The sequence below is a fragment of the Anas acuta genome, chromosome 6 (assembly GCF_963932015.1).
Source record: "Anas acuta chromosome 6, bAnaAcu1.1, whole genome shotgun sequence".
Taxonomy (NCBI): Eukaryota; Metazoa; Chordata; class Aves; order Anseriformes; family Anatidae; genus Anas; species Anas acuta.
The window spans coordinates 4,745,507-4,769,673 of NC_088984.1; the positions used below are offsets into that span (position 1 = coordinate 4,745,507).

At 38.9% G+C, this 24,167-nt stretch overlaps 1 protein-coding gene across 12 annotated transcripts in view; it reads right to left on the reverse strand.

Annotated features, from left to right (window-relative positions):
• KYNU (kynureninase) overlaps positions 1–24,167 on the reverse strand; it is a 61,495-nt gene that overhangs the window by 21,756 nt on the left and 15,572 nt on the right. For all 12 annotated transcript variants that reach the window (XM_068687094.1, XM_068687088.1, XM_068687098.1 and 9 more), the window contains 7 exons: positions 20,544–20,626; positions 15,017–15,078; positions 12,328–12,399; positions 10,832–10,906; positions 9,377–9,523; positions 3,080–3,178; positions 2,277–2,350 (listed from right to left, as the gene is read on the reverse strand). In XM_068687094.1, the coding sequence (XP_068543195.1) occupies positions 2,277–2,350; positions 3,080–3,178; positions 9,377–9,523; positions 10,832–10,906; positions 12,328–12,399; positions 15,017–15,078; positions 20,544–20,626 (612 nt within the window). The remainder of the gene's footprint in view (positions 1–2,276; positions 2,351–3,079; positions 3,179–9,376; positions 9,524–10,831; positions 10,907–12,327; positions 12,400–15,016; positions 15,079–20,543; positions 20,627–24,167) is intronic.

Consider the following 24,167-nt stretch of genomic DNA (forward strand, 5'->3'; position numbering starts at 1 on the left):
CATATTTATGCTTCGCATCAGAGAACTTTAAAAAAAACAATCCCAAGTGTCTTTGATGAAAGGCCGTAGCTGGGCTTGAGGGTGTTAAATAAAAAATTTGGATTAAGCTGTTTAGTTTTCAATAAGCACCTAAGTCCTTTTTGCCCCAGCAAAGTAATAGGAAAAGGCACTTGGCAGACATTCCAGGTTTGCCTCTCTGAATTATGGTCAGAACATACATTTTTATATTAAAATACAATATATTAGTCCAATATAAAAATAACTACCTAGTCAATAACTTGCAGAAAATATGAAGGATGAAACAAATTAAAGAAATCTATACAGGTGGGTAAAGTGACTTGCATAATACTGATCGTGAGTTAAAAACAATATTTCAGGTGGTTTATATGACAAAAGGTTATCAAGCAGACTGGAATTTAATTAGCTGCTTATATATGGGCTGGGATGCAAAGAAACGTTGTTTGGTGCTCCTGTTTTTAAATGAAGTTTGGCCACTGGGTGTCATCCTTGATTCAGAAGACAGCCAAAGACGTTTTTTTCAGATACAACATAAATGCTGCAACTTCCAGAGCAGTTAAATTCCACTCTATTTGATTGTACAACATATAGCAAATTGTTCTGCATTTAAATCAGCTATAAAATTGAATACTTTGACATAGACAAATTCTCCTTTGTCTCACTGTCTTATCTGGAGACCTGAAATGGCTGGTTGATGTGGAAAAGAAAGAAAAGCCACGCAAACAGGGCATATTAACTATAAACAATTTGATGAGTGATTATCAAATCTCAGGAAATATGAAATAGCTATGATTAAATAATGCAAAGGGTCTATGCAGGAAGTTTGAAAATATATCCTTAATTGGGTCCCTGGCTGAAGAAAAACAAAACTATTTCATACAGGCATTTGTATTTAAAACATTCAGCATCCAGATTCAATGCACAAGTTAATGACTATGTATGAAGAAGCAAGTTCAGGAAAAACTAATTTAAGCCCTTACCTAAAATACCAAGCTAGTGCCCTCACTGAAGTTTCAAAATTTCATCAAGGGGAAAGAAATACTCAAAGTCCTTGAGTTTCTTCTTCATTCCTCTTATTGTTATTCTGTGATTTCTGGCTGGCCATCTTTTTTTTTTTTTTCCCCACTACCCAGCATCTTCCCTGCTCCCCACAGCTGTGGCCCAGGGGTTTGGCCATAAAACCAACTCCTGTACCTACAGGGGATGCAGCAGATACCTTTCCAGAAGAAATATCCAGGTATTTGGAATATTTTGCCAGCATTCACATGTGAGGATCGAATCAGCTCACAGCAGGTCATATGTCATCCTAATGAGTTTTCTGTTATGGGTGACTGAGAAGAACTTATCAGCGTTATTCTGTTATCTCCTGGGAGTCTAGACAGTCTGAAACCAGCAAATAGTGCAGTGAAGCTGCTTATTATAATATTATTTCTCTCTGAAACCTGATTTAGTTTGCCTTCCTCAAGCTAAAATAAAAGCAAGTGCCAGCAATTTCTCCAAAGATTACAGCCAGAATGTGTTTACATTTGTCAATGCATTAAAAGTACTAATCCTACTGTTCTTAATATACATCGAGTACAGACATATAACATTCTAAATAACAGGTAGTTGTTTTTAATGCAGCTAACCTCAGTTCTCAGCACAGCTTTTCATGGATTATGAAGTCTTTGAGAACACAGATCTCCACTTAATGCTTCCTAGCTTTACTGGTAGATATAATTTTAATGAAAACATGCCAGTATTAAAGAGCTATTAGACAGAGTTGAAATTGTCTTTGATTTTGTTCACCAACCAGAGACTTCAATGATTTTAAAAAATCCATTTTTAAAGGAAGATGTTAAGTATTCTCTTTACATTAAACAGTCTCGCAGACATGATTTGGGTTACTTATTTTTAATATTATAAGCATTCTCTTTTATGATTATACTTAGTTTAGAACAGATAGACTTCAAGGAGGAAATTATTTAAGATGTGAGCACATACATTAACAATTTCAAAATATAGCAAAGTTAGCATAAAATAACCCTTCTGAGCTAACAAAAATTAGATAACCAAGTTATTTAAACTTGCACTACTATTTTCACTAAGGCAATAACTCAGCAACAAATATTAGTCTGAGTTTTCTTTGAAGCAAGGAATTTCTTCTGCATCTGTCTATATAAACATATGTATATACATGCATACATATAACTAGTCTGTGACTAGGACTGCAATGTACTTTCACAGCACCTCTTGAATGTGCTTAGAAACAAACTTACGCTGGTTTAATACTCTGGGAATGCTTCTCATGAATGTAGGCAGCAGCTAGGCCTCCTGCTCCAGAATTTAAATACTGTAAAGAAAAAATCATCACATAAGCATTTTTGTGCTCGTTATCTATAACAGCTTTTCTTCCCTCACCCTGCTCTATAAAACAGACAAATTTCAATATTTCTCATTGTTTCTAACTGGAGATCTTAGCATCTGTCCCAAAGTGTTAATGTAGGTAGAAGCAGATGGATTTTCACAGAGTAGTTCTGCAAATATTCTTGGTTTACATATGATATTTGAAGTCTAGCTGAAAAAAGGCTAAAGCAATCTTATATCACGATATATACATGCCAAACAATTCACCAAACAGTGCCTATTGTTTCTTAATCTCAAAACATATTGAAAAAAAAATAAAAGATACCTCATTGTATGATCTAAAATTGTGTTTAGATGAAGATGTTTTCATATTTAGGGGCCATTTATAAAAATGGCATAACTACAAGATTTTCTCCACGTGGTAAGAGGAGAGCCTTTAATGCTGTGACCACAGATCAGTATGATTATCACAGCAGATGTTCAACCACCCACTAATACACACATTACTTTACAGGTCAAACAAAATATTACCACTATTATCTTTTGTAACTTCTTGTAAGAAAACCACTACTAAAGCCAGTACCCATCTCTTTCCTTGAACCAGCAACTTTCAGCCCAAGCCTCGATCAACAGCTCAGCTCTTTTCATCTACCTGTTTGGTGACCCATCACATAAATGAGATCCCAGAGAATCTCAAATAATGAGTTTGTTTTACCTTGTAGGAGCACCAGCAGGCAAAATCTACTCCCCAGTCATGCAAATGAAGATCTACGTTCCCAACAGCATGAGCCAGGTCAAATCCAACAAAGCAACCCTGCAGGAAAGAGATATTTAATATGCTACTTACAAAGATAATCATTACTAAAAATATTTCAAAAAAGTATATTTAGAGCTGTATACATTGTTCTCTAGTCAGGCATGTTATTGACTCCATCTGTTATTAATTATAACTAGAAACAAGGTTTCTAGTCCATAACTAAAGTTTAGAATCATGGATTGTTTTGTGGTCTTGTCTTCAAGGACACTTGCATATGATTTAGATTCCCAAGTTTTTTTTCTCATGCAGTAAAGTGGAATTACTTGAAATAAGTATTTAGAATGAAAGCATTATTTCAATAAATTGTATTACATGATAAGTCCTAGCCAGAAAAAAAAAAAAAGTAACATGCATATCAACACTATTCATATATTAACATTTAATTTTACTCTGTACTTATGCTTAAGGTTCCCCCTGTCCCCAGTTTCCAAACTCTGAGCATCAACATCCTATGCAAAACATGGACTTTTAAAGATTTTTGTATTTTTCCCTAAAATTTTAAGATACATTGACATTTCTCCATTAAAAGTGATGCATTTTTTTAATAGCCACACCTTGTGCAGGGCACTAAAAAAAATTAAGCACCACAGAGGCAGAGATCACAAAGTAGCAGTTTTACACACAAAATTGCCACTGGATGGCAGCATTTTTTAAACTAAAAATGTCTTCATATCTTTGCTGTTTATTTAAGGCCAGAGAAATGAAACTGCCTTTTGTGTCTGGACTACAAATAAAATGCTATTTTGCATTTTACTTTAAAAAACACAGTCAGCTTGCAAACAGCATGGTAGGAATAAGAGTGAGAGCCCAGGCTTCAGAAAAAACAGCATCTGATAATAATATATATATATATATTTTTTTTTTTAAAGAATCTCTTGCTGTTTCTTGCACAAAGGGAGTCTGAGCTAAATTATTTAAACAATACTTCAGTATATTCAATCTTCCGTATAAGATAGTTAACGATTTGAATTAAGCAGCATTTTAAGATGTGACACTAATTCTAGTGGAGGCATTAGTGAAGTTTGCTTGAGAATTCACTCTCCAAAGTGATGGGAAGAAAACTCACTGCTGTAGAAGTTGCACAATATAAACATTTGCTATTAAACAGAACCAAAGTTCAAATAAATATTCCAGCCTTCACACCCTCTATGTTTTTGTCCTCATGGAGACCCTGAGGAACAAGTTAAGACAAATCAACAAAAATAGTGAAGCTGAAGAACAGTGGATGCCCATGGGAACGCTCACATCCAGAGATGAAATGGCTTTGGTTCAGAGAAATAAGCTACTAAATCCAACCTGGTACTGAATAAAAAGTTTAATACACTAACTTAGGTTCAACACATCAGTTTTCCAGATTTACCTTCATACACATGTCCCCCACATACTTTTTAGAAAACTGATACGAGAGATCCCCTGGATTCAATGGAAAACAGGAAAACTGTAACGCATTAGGAGTCTTGGAGAACATATACATCTGGCATCACATTATCAAAATTAAACAAACAAAAAACAATGGTTTGTTGTAGGAGTGAAGGACATTGACACTGGCTGGCAAGGGTTGTCTTGCACCAACACCATGCACTTGGAGCCCTCAAACAGGACAGCCACCAACATGCCACCCGGGGGATATATTTGAGACATTTTAGCAGCTCTCCACTGCTTTGAAATTACTTGATAAATCCAACAGAGCACTGTTAAACTTAATGAGCCTGAAAATCTTTGGTGCAGACAGGTTTTCCGCATCACTACAGAAAAGCCCACTCGTGTTTTATTCAAGTCATCATCTGCAAAAGGATGTTAGTGCTTTGCTTTCCCAGGAAGGCGTCTGGCACGAGTTGTCTGAACAGCGAATGTTTAGCCACACAGATTGCATGAAAAAAGTAAAACAAACTGAAACGGCTCTCCCTGCACAAGCCACACAGAACAGGGGCTGCGTGGGAACACTGCTTCCCCAAGCTGGGGGAAAACAGAGCTCTCCATCTGCTATGGGCAAAGAAGAGGACATGTGCTCTCTCCTGCCTCTTCTGTTTTATTTTAATATCTAAAAGTCATTTCTGCAAAGAGTCTTGGGTAGCTGCTGATAACCAGCAGGTAACAACTCAGCATGGACAATGACATTTGGAGAGAGGGAGAGAAATGACAGCTTCACACAAGCAAAGCTGGGACATTTAGAGAGAGGCAGGAAAAGAAATGAAGATGAAGGATCTTAAAGCTCTTCCTACTGGGACTCAAGAGATTAACATACTTTACATACGTACAGAGACAGTGGAAAGTACAATATAACTTATGAAATGAAAATTGTATTTGAGTTAGAGTCTCCTAGAAGCCAGCCATTTCTTCACTGACAGAAGAATAAAATGATTCAGCCCCCTCCATCCTCTCCAGCAAGCACAAAAATATGAAACAAGGAAAACTGTTACATCCTCTTCAGCGTGCTGATGAGTCTCTCACACAATACACTGTAATTTTGATTTATCTGAGAGACCTAAGATGGAAAAATAGCCTGAGGTAATTTTTCAAGCTTAATTTAGTTCATTTAATATTTAATGACTTAATGAAGCTGTCTATGTGCACAGCTTTCACTCTGGAAGGAATCTTAACATACATAGAGAACTTAGGAAATTGGCTTAAAAAATGTAAAAGGAAATCAGTAACTTAATTCATAAATGATTGACCTCAAGAATCCTAGGACATTTTCCAGACCTCCAGAGCTCACAGCTCAGACTTCTAGCCAAACCCTGACAGGGTACAGCATTGCAGAATTTTATTTCCATTGTAGGTTACAATTAAGACCACCTGTGCAGGACTTTCCTCTCTGCTACACTGGTTGACTAGCAAATTTTTTCCTCCTCAAATGACACTTCTATTTGCACTGTCCCCTTGTCAGCTTCTTGCTTGTCAGCTCTCCCCAGACTAGTTTCTTCTGCTCAGGAGCATGGGGCCATTCACTACCCTTCATCACCAGCCTTGTATTTTTTTTCCTGTGAATATGACTTCTCAGGCATATCCCTCTCGTAATGTAAATTCAAGAGCTTCAGCCATTCTGTATTAATAGATTGTGCATAAGAGTCATTTTAACCACTGTTGGTTCCATCACGTCCAGAAGCTCTGGAAGGAGATATGGTCTTCAAGCTCACACAGTTAGTGTCCTGAAAGCTTGTCAGCCTCAAGACAGTAACAGGACGGGATGTCAGACAAATTAAACCCCCATGCAGCTAGCTCTTCTCAGTCTGCTGCATGGCATCTGGATTTCCCCTTCAACCATCAAGTTAGCTTTTGAAGAGTGAAACATCTGCACAAACTACACTGTCTCCACTGAGGAAGAGCACTGGATCCTAAACGCTCAAAACATTCCCTAATTAGTCCATACTGAGGCAGGGGAGAGGAATAAAAACAAAGATCTGCTCCAAGCAGACCTTAAGAAATAGCTGCTCATTATAACTACCTGGGATCTGCTCAAGATGTATGAAATCCCAGTATCATTATGCTTACCACCTCACATAAGCAAGATCTGTGCTAATTGCCACTGCTAGAAGTAACAGAAGTGCCTATATTTACACAGAAGGACTAAGGAACAACCATCAGTAAGGGACCAAGGTACTCCTTGCTTCCAGGACAGCTCACTGACAACTGCAGACTACAAGGAATTGAGCTGTCCTTGCTCTGGTAAGACACAGCCGAAGTGTCAGCATTAAGACAGCCAGAATTTTCCTACCATTGCACTCCAAACACAGGGTTCATTTGGATGTACAGCAAAACTTTTCACAAAATGAAACAAAAAAATCAGGTAATCTTTCTTTAGAGAGATTAACTATACATGCTCCCTTTGCACCTCACTTCTCGAAGACCGTACAACAGTTCATCAAAACTTCTCCGTAATCAAAAATAGTAATATTTCATAATGGAGCAGAAGAGCCAATTGCTTATGAAGACCCAACACTTTGCTCTTTTGTAACCAGAATCCAAGACCAAGAAGCAGCAGGATACAGGAAAACCTCCCACTGCTATTAACACAACAAACTTTTCATGAATTGCTGATTTAATAGCTGCTCAAGTAAATATTTGCAATATGAAGATTGTTTTTAAATGTGATGTAACAGTATGCTATATAGTAGTTCTGTGTAAACAAACATCACTTAACCCAGAGAGCAGAATTCATAAGGATGTTGAGCTAAGAGTATCTGACAGTGGGGTAAAAACAGGGCTGCCTCATGCTTTTAAGGCTCTCTGGGCACTCAAGCACTTCTTCAAAGCTGAATTACTTTTCTTTAAATATACTTCCAACATTTTCTTTAAATATACTTCCAACATTTCAGGTCATGAATTTACCTGGATCCTAGTCCTACATGCACTAACCACAAACCAGTTAATTAAAATACTTTATTCCTTTCTCTTCCTTTCTTAAATACTTTCTTAATCTCTGAAAGAGAAGATTTGCTTGCATCCCATGGTGCTTCTAAAAAAGGCACACAGGTGGAGATGGGCATTTGACATCTATCTGGGCCTGCTGGGGGACTGAGCTGCTGTCTGAAATGGCTCTCCTCTTTGGTATGATACAATTTCTGTATAGGTGTGCAAAATTTGCGTCTACATCCATGAGAAGGCATTCATGGGGACTCCACAGCCCATGCTCCCTCCTGCATGAGTTAACATTTTTATTTGCATTGCCCTATGGAAATATTTAGCTCTAAAACAAATCTTGGTTATCTTCTCAAATGACAAGCAAATACATTTTTGTTCCATATAATGAACTCTTGGTGACTATTTTTTCCCATGGAATACATGATCTTGGCCACTCTGGGTTCATTTATAGACTTCAGTGAAGCTACAGCTCTTGGATCATGTGTCTCACAGTGCAGTGAGCGTCTTTAAGAGAGGAGATAAACTGATAGTTTTTTTTTTCCGAGATTGTTCAAATTTACAGTAGAGGAGAAAGATTTCAGTGAAGATTTAGACCCTTCACAGAGGGGGGTTGTGGAAGAAGCAGTACACAAACAGATGTTGGTGGCTGAACAAAAGTTTTGATGCCACCAGGAGCATGACTGAGCACAGCACTGACTGGCATCATCCTATTAATCACCTATCTTCCTTTTCATCAAATGTACAGCCTAGCATTCTGACTACTTGTTAGCAATAAATGTACTGGAAAGAAAGACACCATGTTGTTGTTTAGAGCTACGTGGGGCTAATGCACAGACCCTTTCACCTCTGCAGCAAATTCCTCTCCTTTCTTTCTTCCTTGGCTTTCTTCATCTGTGTCAAGAAGTTGGTATCATTTTGTACTGTTTGGGACCAGTTTTGTCACCTGTGCTGCTCAGTGAGAACTTTTTATATACAGAAAAATTTCCACTACCAAACCTACAACAACAGAAGATGTATACCCTGATATGAGCCAGGAAACTCCCCAAACAGATAAATATCAAATATAAATTGTTAACTGGTTTGCAAAAACCCAGTGACACTAATAAGTTTTTCCTTGAGAGGTTTATATTAGATAAGGTACATCCAGTAAGATGCTGCCCCTACAGAAAGTCTGGTGACCTCCAGTTGATAAGAAGACTTAATTGAAAACTATTATCTCTTGGATTCCTGAGGCAATTGAGATGGTTAAAGACATTTTACAGCTATGCCCATAGAGCACACTGTCTGCAAGTTCCTACGGCTGAGTCATCACTTAAACACAGCCATCTTGTGGCATTGATGTGCTTCACGTAGTGCTTGTTTTCTGAAAACTCATCCATTGAATCAGAGCATCACTGGCTGTGTGGGAGCTCACCTCCCTGCTCACTGGGGGCAAACACCACAGGAAAGGAGGAAAACCATGAAAGTTTGCCAAAGAGTGGAAATCTAGCACAAATAAACCTTTAAAGATTGGGTCTCTGATTACCTCCTCCCTCTTCTCCATTGAACTTCTTGAAATTCTATCTTTACTTGAAAGCCTGGTAGAAGTCAATAGTCATGAATAATTTCTCCACATACCTTAAGTCCCACCTGTGAGATTGCTCTTGCAGCCCTCTTTCTTCATGCAGCGCACAGTCCCCAGAGGATTTGCGCACAGCATGCTTTTACTTTTTATCACAGCCCCTGAGGTTTCCACCTATGCTGTTTTGTTCCACAAAAAGTGGAAATTTAAAACATTTCACGAGGAAAATTGATCTAAAATATTTTTAAAGGATGGGTTTGGAGCAATCCTACCTTTTCTTGGCCAGCCTTTGTAATTCTGGGGATGTCAAACAGCTGGCCCGTGTAGTACTGCACCCCACTGAACAGAACAACAGCAATAGAGTCCCCTTCCTTCTCAATTACAGAAAGGATGTCTTCAATCCTCAAGGTCTCCTCCCCCTAAAACAAAGTTAAAGCTCACATTTTACATCAGCTCTGGCAGTAATGAAACTGTCATTTCTTATTTCATAATCTATATTTTACCATGAGCCATGCTGCTTGCATAAGGAGATCAAAAGCAAATCCTTATCATGGTAATGATATACAAAGGTAGAGCAATGAAGTAGCCTATGAGTAAGTTACTTCAAAAAAATCATTAGCAAACTTATCTTGAAGGTAGCAGTTTTAAAATGTCTATTCACTTCATATTCTAGCATGCTTCATACTCTTTAATATTTCAGACATTTAATTTACAGTGAAAAACAGCATATATAATGATTTTTATGTGGCATCTGAAATTTGTGACACTCGTGAGGCTTAAAAGTTGTCTATCAGTTTCACTCTGTACTTTTCTGATAAACTTCATATCCCACAGGAAGCTATTATAAACCTGCCATATTTATATTTCAAAAACAATAAGTCTCAAATCATCAAAAGTACAAAAATCCCCAAACCTGGGGTCATTAAATATAGAGGAACTTCAACCAAAAAAAAACCTCATTCTTGATTCTTTACAGGAAAGTTACTGCCCCATCCTCCTAGCAAGGGATCATGTAAAACATACCACCACCTAGGGATCAATTAGGCAGTGAAAACCTAGAATTAAATTAGACTTGTTACTGAAAAGAGCTTGAACAAGACTGTTGAATTGCAAGTATTGCAACTGTTATTATTCCAACAATCTTTGCAAATCTATCAAGCATTCAGGAACGGGCTCTTTACTCACAAGATGACTCAGATTTCAGAAGCAAAAGGTCACCATCAGTTTATAGTTAGGTGGCAAAGTTCTTAATACTGCAAAAAGTGAAGCAAGGCAATCTTTCAAATTAATCTGAATTGCATATTACTCAAAGCAGACCTTTCCCTTGTTCTGTGCTGATAAAGACACAATGCTGTTCATGTTATGGCAATCTTTTACCTTAGGACACTAAAAGGACATTGGGACTTCAATGAACTGTCAGCTTTTCACAAACAGAAAAAATAGGGAAAGTAACATTTTCAAGGTAAACATGCTAGTTGAACCAGACAGTTATAAAATGGCCTCTAATACTAAAAAAACATACCCAGAAACAGAATATGCAATTCAAATTCTACCTAATTTAAACTTAGGTAAAGCTTGCATAAGTCTGTCTAAGTAAGTATTTAGGTGTTGTGAAGAAATAGACTACAGCTTCTGCAATCAGACACTAGAATACTTGGGAATATATGAGTACTCTCACATGAAATATATTTCTATTAGAGAGCAGAGCTGACTTATGTCTCACCAACCTCTCGTGGCTGCATCATGAGCATGCATTTCTCCACATCAAGTCCATGAAGTCGAAGCTGGGACTCAACAGCATACTGCAAGAGATTTCCATGCATAGCACATTAGTGTAATTACATAAGACAACAAAAAAAAAACTGCCAAGTGCAGCAGAACTTCAGAAAAGGAATTCTGATACCTGCCTTTCACTAAAATTAATGCTTGAAAGCATAATCCGACTCCTTCAAAAGCATTCTAGATTTCCTTTGGTTTGAAAAACATCAGAATGTAATTCACAGCAGACAGCAAGGATAAAGTCAAATCCTACATCCTATAGGATGAGCTCATGGAGCAGAAAGAGAGTGGAAATGTGGTGGAAGATGTGCTTTACCACACACCAGCAAGCAAAACCTGCACAGATGAAGGCCAAGGTGAGAACACAGCAGCAAAACCTATAGGTTGTGCTGCTTAACTGTAGTCCTTGGTCTGCACATTGCTTGGTAGCACATGCTAAATCCTAGGCTGTTACATATGCACTGCTGTTTGTGCAAATGAGGTTTGGTAGGTACATATATGCTGGCCCACGCTATCCTCACATCTTATATTTGCTGCACAGCTGGGAGGAAACGAGCTATCAACTCTAAGGCTATTTTCAAACTCTTACCCACTGATTTTATCAATAAATAATAGTTTGGGAGATGGCATAAAAAATCATTGAGTAATACTATTAGATAGTTCGAAATTACTTGACAGGAACCAAAATATTATTAGTTGCACAAGGTATTACTCAAGTGTCATAGAAATTTTAGATGGAGTCCAAATGTACAAGTGCACCTGGAACAAATGCATGATTAGCATGAGCATTATTTAGAATAAAGGCAATTTTGAGTTCACACATCCGTGCTGCCTCCTTTATTACAAATAAACTTGTTAGTAGTTTGAGTTGTTTCTATTACACCTTAGAGATCAAATTTGTTATCAATTTCTATGAGTTTACGGAGTTGATGATAAAGCAGCAGTGGTCCACAAACCCAAAGATTAATTTGTTCTAAGCTGTGATGCACGGACTATTGTCTCTTATTTTATAGCAGACAAATTATATTTGAACTAGTAATCTAAAGTGCTAAGAACAAACATTTCCATCTCTGTCTGGGGATATATAAGTGTTAATGTTGTGAGTTTGTATTGATTTGGTTTCATAAAGTAAAACAGCAACAAGAATTAATAAAACATTTACAACTTCAGTTGATTTAGGTCAGTAGTTTGCTCAATGTCTTTAAAAAAGTCTAATAAATCAATGTGCCCATTCAATCTTTTCCTCTTGTAACATTTTTTATTTGAACAAAAGGAGTAAAGCTACGATCTGTAAAATATGCTGAGCTCAAAAGCTTCTGACAGATTTTTTTTATTGTAATGTTACTTGGACAAGATGAGCTAATAAATATTCAAATCAAGCTACTGATATTCTTTGGAAAAATATGATTAATAATACAAATATGGTGAAATATTAATTTCTTACATGGTCAGAGGGAAAGGCTCTGGCTTCTAGAAGAATTTTATAGCGTCTTGGAGTAGGTTTAAAGAAAGATAGCTGTTAGGAACAGAAAAAAAGATATGTTGAATGTACGTAAAGCAGAGATGAGAGAGATGTTCCCAGTATGTAACTTAATAAAGACTGTTTTACTTTCATGCAGACTACTGAGAGTACCCCAGAAATCACAAATATTTCTTTGTCCATATAACATTCATCAAAGTAGGAAAGTGTTATAATACTCTATTTCATAGATTCATAACAAAGGGCTTATAAATCCAACAGTGAAAATTTGCATTTACAAGAATCAGTGTCAAAGCTTCACTGTGGCCATGGAAGTCAGGATTTCACAGAATCACAGAATCACAGAATTTTCTAGGTTGGAAGAGACCTCAAGATCATCGAGTCCAACCTCTGACCTAAAACTAACAGTCCCCACTAAACCATATCCCTAAGCTCTACATCTAAACGTCTTTTGAAGACTTCCAGGGATGGTGACTCCACCACCTCCCTGGGCAGCCCGTTCCAATGCCTCACAACCCTTTCAGTAAAGAAATTCTTCCTAACATCTAACCTAAAACTCCCCTGGCGTAACTTTAGCCCATTCCCCCTCGTCCTGTCACCAGGCACATGGGAGAACAGGCCAACCCCCACCTCGCTACAGCCTCCTTTAATGTACTTATACAGAGCAATAAGGTCACCCCTGAGCCTCCTCTTCTCTAGGCTGAACAAGCCCAGCTCCTTCAGCCGCTCCTCGTAGGACTTGCTCTCCAGGCCCCTCACCAGCTTCGTCGCCCTTCTTTGGACCCGCTCAAGCACCTCGATGTCCTTCTTGTAGCGAGGGGCCCAAAACTGAACACAGTACTCGAGGTGCGGCCTCACCAGAGCCGAGTACAGGGGGACGATCACCTCCCTAGCCCTGCTGGTCACAGTGTTTCTGATACAGGCCAGGATGCCGTTGGCCTTCTTGGCCACCAGAGCACACTGCTGGCTCATATTCAGCCGACTGTCCACCATCACTCCCAGGTCCTTCTCTGCCTGGCAGCTCTCCAACCATTCCTCTCCCAGCCTGTAGTTCTGCTTGGGGTTATTGCGCCCCAGGTGCAGGACCCGGCACTTGGCCTTGTTGAACTTCATACAGTTGACCTCAGCCCATCGGTGCAGCCTATCCAGATCCTCCTGCAGAGCCTTCCTACCCTCGAGCAGATCGACACACGCACCTAGCTTGGTGTCATCTGCAAACTTACTGAGGGTGCACTCAATGCCGTCATCCAGATCATTGATGAAGATGTTAAAGAGGACCGGCCCCAGCACCGAGCCCTGGGGGACGCCACTAGTGACTGGCCTCCAACTGGACTTGGCTCCATTCACCACAACTCTTTGGGCCCGGCTATCCAGCCAGTTTCTAACCCAACGAAGCGTGCGCCAGTCCAAGCCAAGAGCAGCCAGTTTCTTGAGGAGAATGCTGTGGGAGACGGCGTCAAAAGCCTTGCTGAAGTCAAGGTAGACCACATCCACAGCCTTTCCCTCGTCCACCCAGCGCGTCACTTTGTCGTAGAAGGAGATCAGGTTCGTCAAGCAGGACCTGCCTTCCATAAACCCATGCTGGCTGGGCCTGATCGCCTGCTTGCCCTTCAAGTGCCGCATGATGACTCCCAAGAGGATCTGCTCCATTTCACCCTACTCCATCTCTCCCAAGCTGAAGCATGCAAATGGCATGGAAGAAATGTATTTCCACCCCTGCCCTAAAACATCAGTTATCAAGTCATTCCCTCTGAAACAAGCCAGACCAAAGGACAAAGCCTTCTGCAAAGACCTTGTTCTCATCCATTTCAACACCTGTAGGTGAATTTGAGTAGAGCCTTGCCTACTCATCTCCTGGTGTGGAGGCTTTTGGGCTTGTCACCATGCCAAGAAGAGTAGAAGACTATTTAGGAGCCCTCCTATTCACAACATTGGTGTAGAAGAAATTAGACCAAGCTCAGCATGGGCTGCTGCTCACATGTGGCACAGGTCTGGCTGCATTGCACCTAATTCAGAGCAAAGTAGCCAGGCTAATTAGCTGCATCCTGCCCTGCCTCATGTCTTAATTTGAGAAAGGTCAGAGACCTGTTACAGAAGACTAGGTCCAAAGGATAGATAAATTTTTTTTTTTTTTTTTTGCATGAACCCTCTCATATTCATTCTGTTGAACCAAGACTTTGGTAGCACTGGAGAACCATGGACAGTTTTATATAACCATCAAGAGACCTGTTCATAATGAAATCACATCTAAGACAACTATTTCATAAAACTAAACAGATTTTTGTGACATTTTGTGGTTATATAAACAGAACTCAAATACCTGTTTTAAATTTATAAGAACTACACTTCTGTTTCTCAAGCTCTGAAATTTGATGTAGAATCTGTAGTTGAGCAACTATTTAGAAAGTAATGTTAAATAAGGTATCCTCTCTGAAGTTTGACACATTGTATTGTTCAAGATACAAGTCCCAAGGCTTAAGAAAAGATGTGTTGTTTGTGTTTGTTTTTTTTAAATAGTGCTTTCTTTGTGAAGTCCCTACAAAACATTTTGATTACATTAACAAATAAAGGAAAGGCATATTTGTTAACACCATTCACAAATGAAGGAAAAACTTGTCAACACAGCATCAAATAAACATTGTAAAAGACATACCATCTGGAGGTGCAAATTAACAGTTAGCCCATTCATTAAGGCTACTTCATGTCTTTGGGCTCCTGAAATAAAGAAAAATATATATACTAGATGGGATTTTCTTTACAATTTCAAATCTAGTAATGCATTTAGAAAACAAAGGTATGTTTTGAGTCGATGTCTCTCTAAAGACTAGAAAGTAAACAAACTTTTGAGGTGTCACAGTGAAGAAAAAGGATTTCTTGTCTGACTCACTACACCACACTGGCGGGAAAATATTTCTCTTTAGGTCAGCCACAGAAAACAAAAAACAATGAAGTATTTCCATTTCCCAGCAAAGCACTAGCAGATTTATTATCATTAATACCACAGACAAAAATCAGGTCATAAGTCTGTACGTAAAGCAAGCCTCGCAGACTTATTTTTGTCATAAGTTTATATGTAAAGCAAGCAAGAAAACATATTGAGACAATCATCTGTTGTAAGCGGTTACAGTGATGTCAGACTTAACCTCTTCCCTCAATAAAACAACTAGCAAAAACGTCCTATGAATATAGCAGGCCATTATTAATGTGGCAGCTTAGCAAGAAGGCATACCCATGTAGCCCCAGGGAGGGTAATAACAGATGCCTTTTGGCTACAGCTAATCACAGACAGAGCTAATGGAGTAACAACTAATTGTTGTTATTACAAAGCGTTTAGTAACGAATTCTCAAACCCTTATCAACCACTGGTGAAAGGTTTCAGGCAGGATGAGGGACTGCAAGGCAGGGCAGTCTGCACTGAGATATGGAGAAAAATCAATCCTCATTTCTTTCCATTTTGCCTGATGTCTGTTGCTGAAAAGCAGTAATTCACCCCTGACAAATCAGGGCGTTGAGTCCTCTTCAGCTGGAAGACGGGCTTGTGTGCTGTTGCTGCAGTCACCGCCTGTCAGTGGAATCTGCTGTAGGTGGAAAGAGGTTGTGGCCAGGGAGGGATGAAGTGTGTGCAGGCAGGGAGGGCAACAACATCCTTGAGATGTGGAAAGAGGAAAAGAAAGCATGCTGTTGGGGCAAAAAGAGGAAACGGAGGCACAGAAAGGGAGAGGTGTATCCTGTATTTCTCCTGTCCTGACCTCAGAGGGTACACAAGGCCCCATGCTAACACAAGAAACACTTCTACATTATATCCTATGGAGTGTAGCTTCACTAAGTTACAACTTCACCAGAAAGACATAATTATGGGCTGAACACAATACAAGGAAATGTAGCCCAAAAATGTGGCAATCTGTGAACATGAAGGGTTTCTTCATAAACCCTTGCCAAGCAGGCCTCAGCTTCTGCCACCGCAGGAAAAGCCAAGAACCACTCTGACTGAGGCATCCAGTGGCCCTTCTTTGTATTGCTGAAATCTATTTAGTATTGGACAAAGATCTGTCAATTGCTGTCAGGGACTCTGAAGGACCTGTCCAGGGGATGTGCCACGAGGGATAAAAAGTATCCTGAATAATTTCCCTCCTCCAGACACTCAGAACTTCATCAAGTTTGTGGGAAGAAGTATAAGTGAACTTAGTTCTTCAGCAGGAAAAATAAGCTCTTCTCCTCACTTAAACTGCTCTCCTTTGCTTTTTCTTCCCTCTGATAGCATTGTATTTGCAGGCTCCATGCTGCTGGAAGGGGTCACCTTGTGGCTGTTCTATTGCAGATACAGAAGACAGCTAGAGAGTGATTGCAGCTCAAAACAGTGTTATTTGCAGTCTTAATATTTCTATGGAACTCTTGAGGCTGAAAAAAAGGATAGCATCAAGAAATAGTATTGTTCTCATTTCTCCCTCTGCTCCTTCCATGAAATCTGTGGCTTTCACAGCAAATTCTGCATGAGCAATCCTTTGCCCACTGTACTGTTACCATATAAAACAAATGGTTAATCTGTAGATCACTTTTGGCTGCATGCTAGCATCCCAAATTAAATATGACACTACATTTGTCATGTAAGTCTTGGTCTTCCGTAAATTATATATTTATTAAAAGCCTTCCATTATTGAATTTCATGCCCACAAAACAAACCTCATCCGTGTCATTGGAAAACTGTTATCCTTTATAACCTGCACTGTGTTTCAGAAAGCAACCTTTCCATGATCCAATTAACCTATTACAATATTCAAAGACCCAGCACACAGGAGACAATTATGTTTGCTTTCTTTATTTCCTAACTTTATACCGTATCTCCAAGACAGGCTAAAACCTGTATGTTCTGCTTGATAAATCTCCTCTTTAATAAAAGGAAGCAGCATTTGCAAAGTACAACTTCAGAGACTATTATGATTGTGTTAGGCAGACACTGCCATCCTTCTCCGTTCTGACTTCAGCAAGAGCCTGATCCATACCAGAATAAGTAAAAAGCATTTTGTAAAGTGATTCAAAAGAGGGCTAAGGCTCCCAGTTCAGAAGAGAGTTTGGTTATTTCAAATGATCCTTATCAAAGTCACTACAAGTCTGCTCAGCACTCAGTCTTCCCTCAACAGGGACTTGCACACACTGTGGAGCAGCACCCATACAGTTAATCTTGTTCCATCAGAAGGTGATCCTGCCAAGGTTGTAATGTTCTAATAAAGTCTGGTAGGAGCAGCTGAGATTACCAGCACCACGTTATGCTGCTTGGTGTGAGCGTGGAGAAAAGCTTTGGCCTCCACTGACCTTGATTCTGCATTTCACAACATATTTACTACTGTAACTTTCATTGAACAAGAAAATGTGACTGCATTTAATAAGCAAGGTATTATAGCACTATAAACCATTAAATGGACAGAGATATTTTACAGGCTTTAGCAGATTCCCAAATAAATCTCTCCAAATAATTTTTGCTTACTGCTACTTTGAGTGAGAAGTGACAATTCTTCTTCTTCCATAACATATTAAATATTGAATAAAAAGAGTGTAAAATTCTGTTTATGTTCTTACATTAAAGTCACCAAAAAGGGCAATTCAGAATTCACTCAAGTCATGCACACTTGATATCACACCTTGCTGTAAGACAGTACATAATAAATATCATTTTAGCAAAACATTTTCCTCACTTTTACTCTTTTCACTGTTATATAAATATTAATGCCACTTATTATAAGGCATCTATTTTTTGGGAAACATTAATTGCTTTCCCTTCTTAAGAATATTGTCTGTAGATCATGAAAAAAGTTATAAGGGTACTATCTAAATAAAAACCTGCTGCTGTGAGTATCTGAAGACCAGATTTCAGCCCGAAACACATTTTATATTTTAACTAGACTAACCTGAGAAAAGCCTGGAGAACAAAACCCAAACTGATAATACTGACGCTCCTTTTATTGCTGAGGAAAACAGAACTATGAAAAGCTTTCCACTAAAGCATTTTAAAACTAAAATAGGTTAATTGGTAGGGTGACCTTAGTCATCATTTTCATAGAAAACTAAAATACATGTATCACTTTGAAACGAACAGAGTTGTCAGAAGTTCAGAGTAGTCTAACCCATTTGACAAAAAACTGTGTCATATGGGATTGGGGAAAGAAAAATAGGGAGGCTGACAAGAAATTCAGTGAAACTTAAGCAAAGCTCTCATTTCCCTCTCTTCACATCCAAAATATTTCTGTAAATAAAGAAACAAAACACACTGAAATAATACGGCCTCTGCAGGTCAGATGTTAAAGGGGAAAAGCCTGACTCTCTGCTTTCCGCAGTGACATTTAACCTAAAATTGTGGCCAAATGGACAGAGAGAGTAGGAAGAGGTCAGTGTCCAGCCCACAGCATTACCCTGTGGGGTGGCAGGTATCACAATCAGACCCATGGCAGACATTCGCTGAAATGTTGCGGTGAGAGGTGATAACAAGGGGTTCATAACTGCCCTCCAGTTAATTAAGTTCAAGGTTTCAAATCCAAAAACCCTTACTATTCGTCAAGGCAGTTGTGTGATGTCACATTTCTCCACCTGTCCACATGTCCCCAGTTTTACACAACCAGAACAAAAACATCTACTTGCCAGAAAAGACTAGAGGAAAATCAGCTAATCCCTAAATCAGCCGTGCCCACTATTTTGGCAGATTACCCTTATATTCTTACATTTTTATATTCTGTGATATGTACCAGATACATGCACTAAGTACCCTTGAACAGGGCAAAAAAGAAGAAAAGCACTTTCTTCACCTCCTGAGGAATATGAAGTATTATGGTAACAAGTTTCAAAATTAGAACCCAGGAAGACGGAAGAACAGAGCTGCATTTTAGGTTTTATTTCATACTACAAATAGGATTGTTCCACCAACACAGTGATGCTCAGTGTAGCTACACTATTTATTTACATCAATATTTATATCACAGATAGGCCAAGTATAAGTATTTTCCTGTATTTGTTCTGGTACAATAATAATTTTCTATACTCTACTGGTTAGGAAGCTTCATGGAGAAATCAGAAAGCTCGCACATGTTCCCTTCATTTGCTTTAGTGAATTTATAAAGAAGCCTGCCATTAAACATTCCTTAATGCCTTTCCTGCTGTTCAGAATCTATTAGCTTTTCTTGAAGGAGAAAACACACACCCTTCTCATTGAACACTTGTCTATAGCTGGAGGAGAAATTACACAAGACAATATCTAATATACAATAGGTCAGCATAACTAATACTTTTCCTTACAGAAGGCATAAATGAACAAATGATAACATGGTTTATATGGTCACTATTGACAGTTACCCTCAAGAGATAAATTGAAACATCGGCTATACCGTACTAGAATCTACTAACCTAGCCTTGACAACAGCTGTAATGGTTGGGAAGAAAAAGGGTCTATCGGAGTCTATGCCAGCAACATTTCTCTTCCCCTTTTAACAGGGAGAAGTCTGAAGGAAATCCCAATGAAAGATTATTTTAGCAACTACATACGGGTCAAAGCAAGAGGTGATGAAGTAAATTTGCATTCAAACTCAGGCAATTGCTTCTGTGGCTGACAAACTCACCAGGAGAAGTCTCCAGGGCTACATTTCAATCTCCAGTATAACCAGCTGCATTTACTGCCCACATCCTGCAGCATGCAGGCTCCTCAAGGAGTACAGGAGGGTAATGGGAACTTACAAATAGCAGGTCCTGCCCCAATTATCTGCTTCATTGACATAAGCAGTTCTCAAATATGAGGCTGGATTTAGTGATGAAGAATGGAATAAAAGCAGAAAATGTCTAGGTAGAAATCATTTTTCAAAAGGAAAAGTTCATTGGTTCACTTCCAGGAGAGAGGCTGAGAATCTGTAATGCCAAGTGCCCTTTAAAAGGACTTCACATGTTAGACCAAGTGGTTTACGATGCTCCAAGAAACCCTTTGCTGCAATTAGTTTTTTGATATGCATATGCTCATATATTATTGCCTACATTTATCTCCTAAATCACAGACTTAAAATGTTATGCCACATACTAGGCAATCAGAAAAATCACCAACACAAAAAAAAGGAATTAAGTTCTGCTTGCGAAGTATCAAGACTTTCCATTTTAAAATAAGTTTGTTTCATTTCTAGAGAAAAGTTTTTCTTGTAGTTCACACCTACCAACCAGATCAGCCATCAGGTCCACGATGCACTCATCTGCCAAAGCCCACGGGCGCTGACCATTGAAATGGCCATGAACACCTCTGAAAGAGAAGAGGCAAGAGATGAAAACAGACGTTGTTTCCTTGGAATCAGTCCTAAGAAATGTAAACTGACTTATATAGCCCACATTTGGAGGAGGAAGACTCACCTAAGCTGATCACATGGCTATTATTATAGCAATTAAGACTTAGATCAACTAACAAATTAAAAACATTTATCAATTTCCCGCAGGTTTTCAATTACTGGAAAACTTTGACACCAAAATCCCTATAGAAATCCCTTAAAGCTAGAGGAGATTTTCCCAAGCCCCTGGCAGTGTCTGCATGGTACAGGGAGCCCTGGGAAGGGGCAAGCAGGGACAGGGCATGGCCTTGCCCCACATAGGGCAGCACCCATGAGCTCAGCTGCAATCACCCTAGAGTTGCACCTCCTGCATTTCTAGTTGAACATCATCACTGCAGAGGATAACCGTCTTCAACACTGCTTTCCTCCCAGACATACGTATTTCTTTTCCAACAGTTTGTCACCCAAATCTCCTGTCAGAGCTCATCGTTCTGCATAAACCAGCAGGTACTTCACGTGCATTCAGGGAATCACCTGCCCAAGCAGAGATGGGCACTAATTTTTATTTCTTTCCCTCTTCCCTGCCAAATTATTCTAGATCTAAGTGTTTAAACCTTTTTGTTTTAACAGAGTGCATCTTAAAACTTTATTTTGCAAACTGTTTCCATCTGTAGTGGATAATATCAACACCTTAGACATGAACGCACCGCTACTCTGGAGAGACAAATGTGTACATTCAGTTCTGGATTACTGGATTAAGTGCTCTGATTTATATTTTTGCTTCAAATGTGACAGAAGTAAACTTCTAAAGTAGCCACCATGCATACAAAAATAAAAAGTAGCAAAGTTTCTTAAACATACTGGATGTAGAGTACAGATTTAAATGCAAATGAAGGCAGATTGAGAAAAGTAATAATGGTGCTAATCCAGGGGAACATCGCCCTGGGCTTCCATCTCACACTGGATGATTTTCATATTTGCCGAGCACCACAGGGTACCTTTAGAGTCAGAAATGCCAGGCTGCATGTGAACCAAATAGAAAGCTGCTTCAAAAAGGGCCTAAGCCAGTAGGAAACTGGGCAGAAATTAAAAAGAGCCCTAGAAGCTGTGATGAGAGAAAGAAAAAAAAAAACAAGTAATAAGCCTTTTAAAGAGGAACAAGCCCCCATATTCACTCAAAATAAGACTTCTGGCAGATTAAGACAGGAAAAAGGATGGCATGCAAGGCTGACATGCTTTAACTCTCCTATGCTTTAGCCTATTTAGAAGATTTTACCTATCCAACTTTCCTGTCTCAGGCAGAATTTTGTTCTATCTCCCACAAATAACCTGGGTGCCTTTATAGTCAGGCTCTGATTAACTTGTGTATAACACACCTCTTAGAGATAACAGAGGAAGAACCATAGCCCTGAAGAAAATACAAACTGCTGCCAAAAGTGCAATTTGTTTTAACCATTTTATGATTAACCTTGTGAAACACTTTGGTTTTGGAATAGCTACTATTTAGTCCAATAGCTGAAGAACACATGTACAACTGAACCTCCTATGGATAAAATACTGTCTTGCTATATTCAACAAGTTTAATCCTCCACTGATGAAGAGGACCGCCTCAATCCTTAATTTGGATAAGGTCACAGTACACCAGCTGACTGCTTTTTTGAGTTTCAGAATTACTCTCCGATGAGATCTTGAGAGCAGAAAGCGGGCAGTATGAAATTGCACTCATTTACAAGAACATTTCATAGATGAGGAGCAAAGGCAGTAGCTGGGTAGGGGGAGAAAATGCTCTTCCTAGCTTCTCCAATCAGGACGTGATGCTACTGCTTTCCCTGAAGACAGCGGTATGTGTTTCACAAACAGCAAGACATTTATTGGTAATTTCCCTTCTTATCCTTAACTGTAATATAGTGATTAGGGGACTCAGGGATAATGCGGACGGTTAAGGAAAAAAAGATTTTTTGGTGACTCCCAGCCCAAGGGGATCTGTTTTTTTCTGAAAGAGGATAGTGAACATAATAAGATGGGAAAAAGAAGCCCTAACTACCTATGGGATTCTCTTTCATTAGCTTTCTCTGATTTTATAGCCATTAGTGTCCTCCTAATGGGAATTTACTGATGAAAGCTGTCTCTACCAAAACACAAAACTAACAAAATTTCAGAATAAATTTCCAAGTTCTCATGAAAACAGATACGAGATTTCAGGCATGAGAATATTTTATTTTGAGAAGAAAACATGAAAAATTAAGTATAGTGAAAGAGGGTAGAGACAGCATTAATTATTATTCATATTATTATTATTGCAGCACATCTTACAGCTTGCCTCCCTCTTGATGGCCAATATAAATGCCAAGAGACAAAAATTATTGCAGCTAAAATGGTAGTTAAAGGCATATTCTTGGACCCCTTTTTTTATTTTAATCACATGAAACTCTGTAGCCTTTGCTGATGGCACAATACATCCTATTACACTTAGGTTGTAAAATTCTATGCTCTGCCTCAGAGAATTTATATCTCTGTATATTATGCCACCCCTCTCTCAGCTCTGGTAGGCACTAGGGGTAATAATCTTTAAGGACAACTGCAGTGCTTCTGGCATTCCCCTCAGACACAAGGAGCTTACCTTTCATTTTGTTTCCACTGCACCCTAGATAGTGAGAGAGATTTAAATCAAGGCCCTCAAATTAATGAATACAAAACATTGCCCATCAAATCATAAAGCATCATACAAACAGAACTATTTCTTGAACTACTGAGAGAATTTCTTATTCTGCAAATTAATTTTTAGTCAGTTACCATTTTATTTTCAATTTGGCAAGGAATCACAATGCCACATTTTATTTGCTGAGGCCTGGTTGATTTAAAGCTCACTAGGGGAGCTAGAAACACATTTTCTGATATGATCCCAGGTTTCAAAGGAGGTAACAAAAGGGATTTAAATTAATTGCCAGCTTCAGGAATCTTCTGTGCTCATCCAAATCTTGTTCAAGTGGAAATTTCCTCCTTGCTCCTTTGCCAAAAGTGATGCAAGATATTTAAGGAGCCAACACAAACCCTTAACCTTCATAATGGTTTTAAGCAAAAAAAAAAAAAAAAAGTAAAAGTAAAAAGAAGACACGTCCAAGGAGCAAGAACTGCATGGAGCAGTAGATTCAAGGCAAAAATAATAAAAAAAAACAGGGTAAAGCAGATATTTACAGCTATAACATGCAATCTGCTGAAGTGTACAAAGCAGAGACAACTGTAGAATGGCAGAAGTGGATCTGCCTGAGCCCCACCAAGATGTATTCCTGTTTGCAGGGCTTTTATGTTATATCCTGCAGGATTAGCTGAGCACATAGAACCAAAATACACCCTTCTGATGGACTGAAAGCAGCCTTTTACTACTGCAGGTGCTATATTGCAAAGCTGTCCTTAGAGTTGGATTTTTTTCTACTCTACTTGTACCAGAAGGTTGCTACCAGATTGCTTCAATGCTTTGAAGTATATATATTTAGGTTCTAGCCTGAATGCCTTAATTCC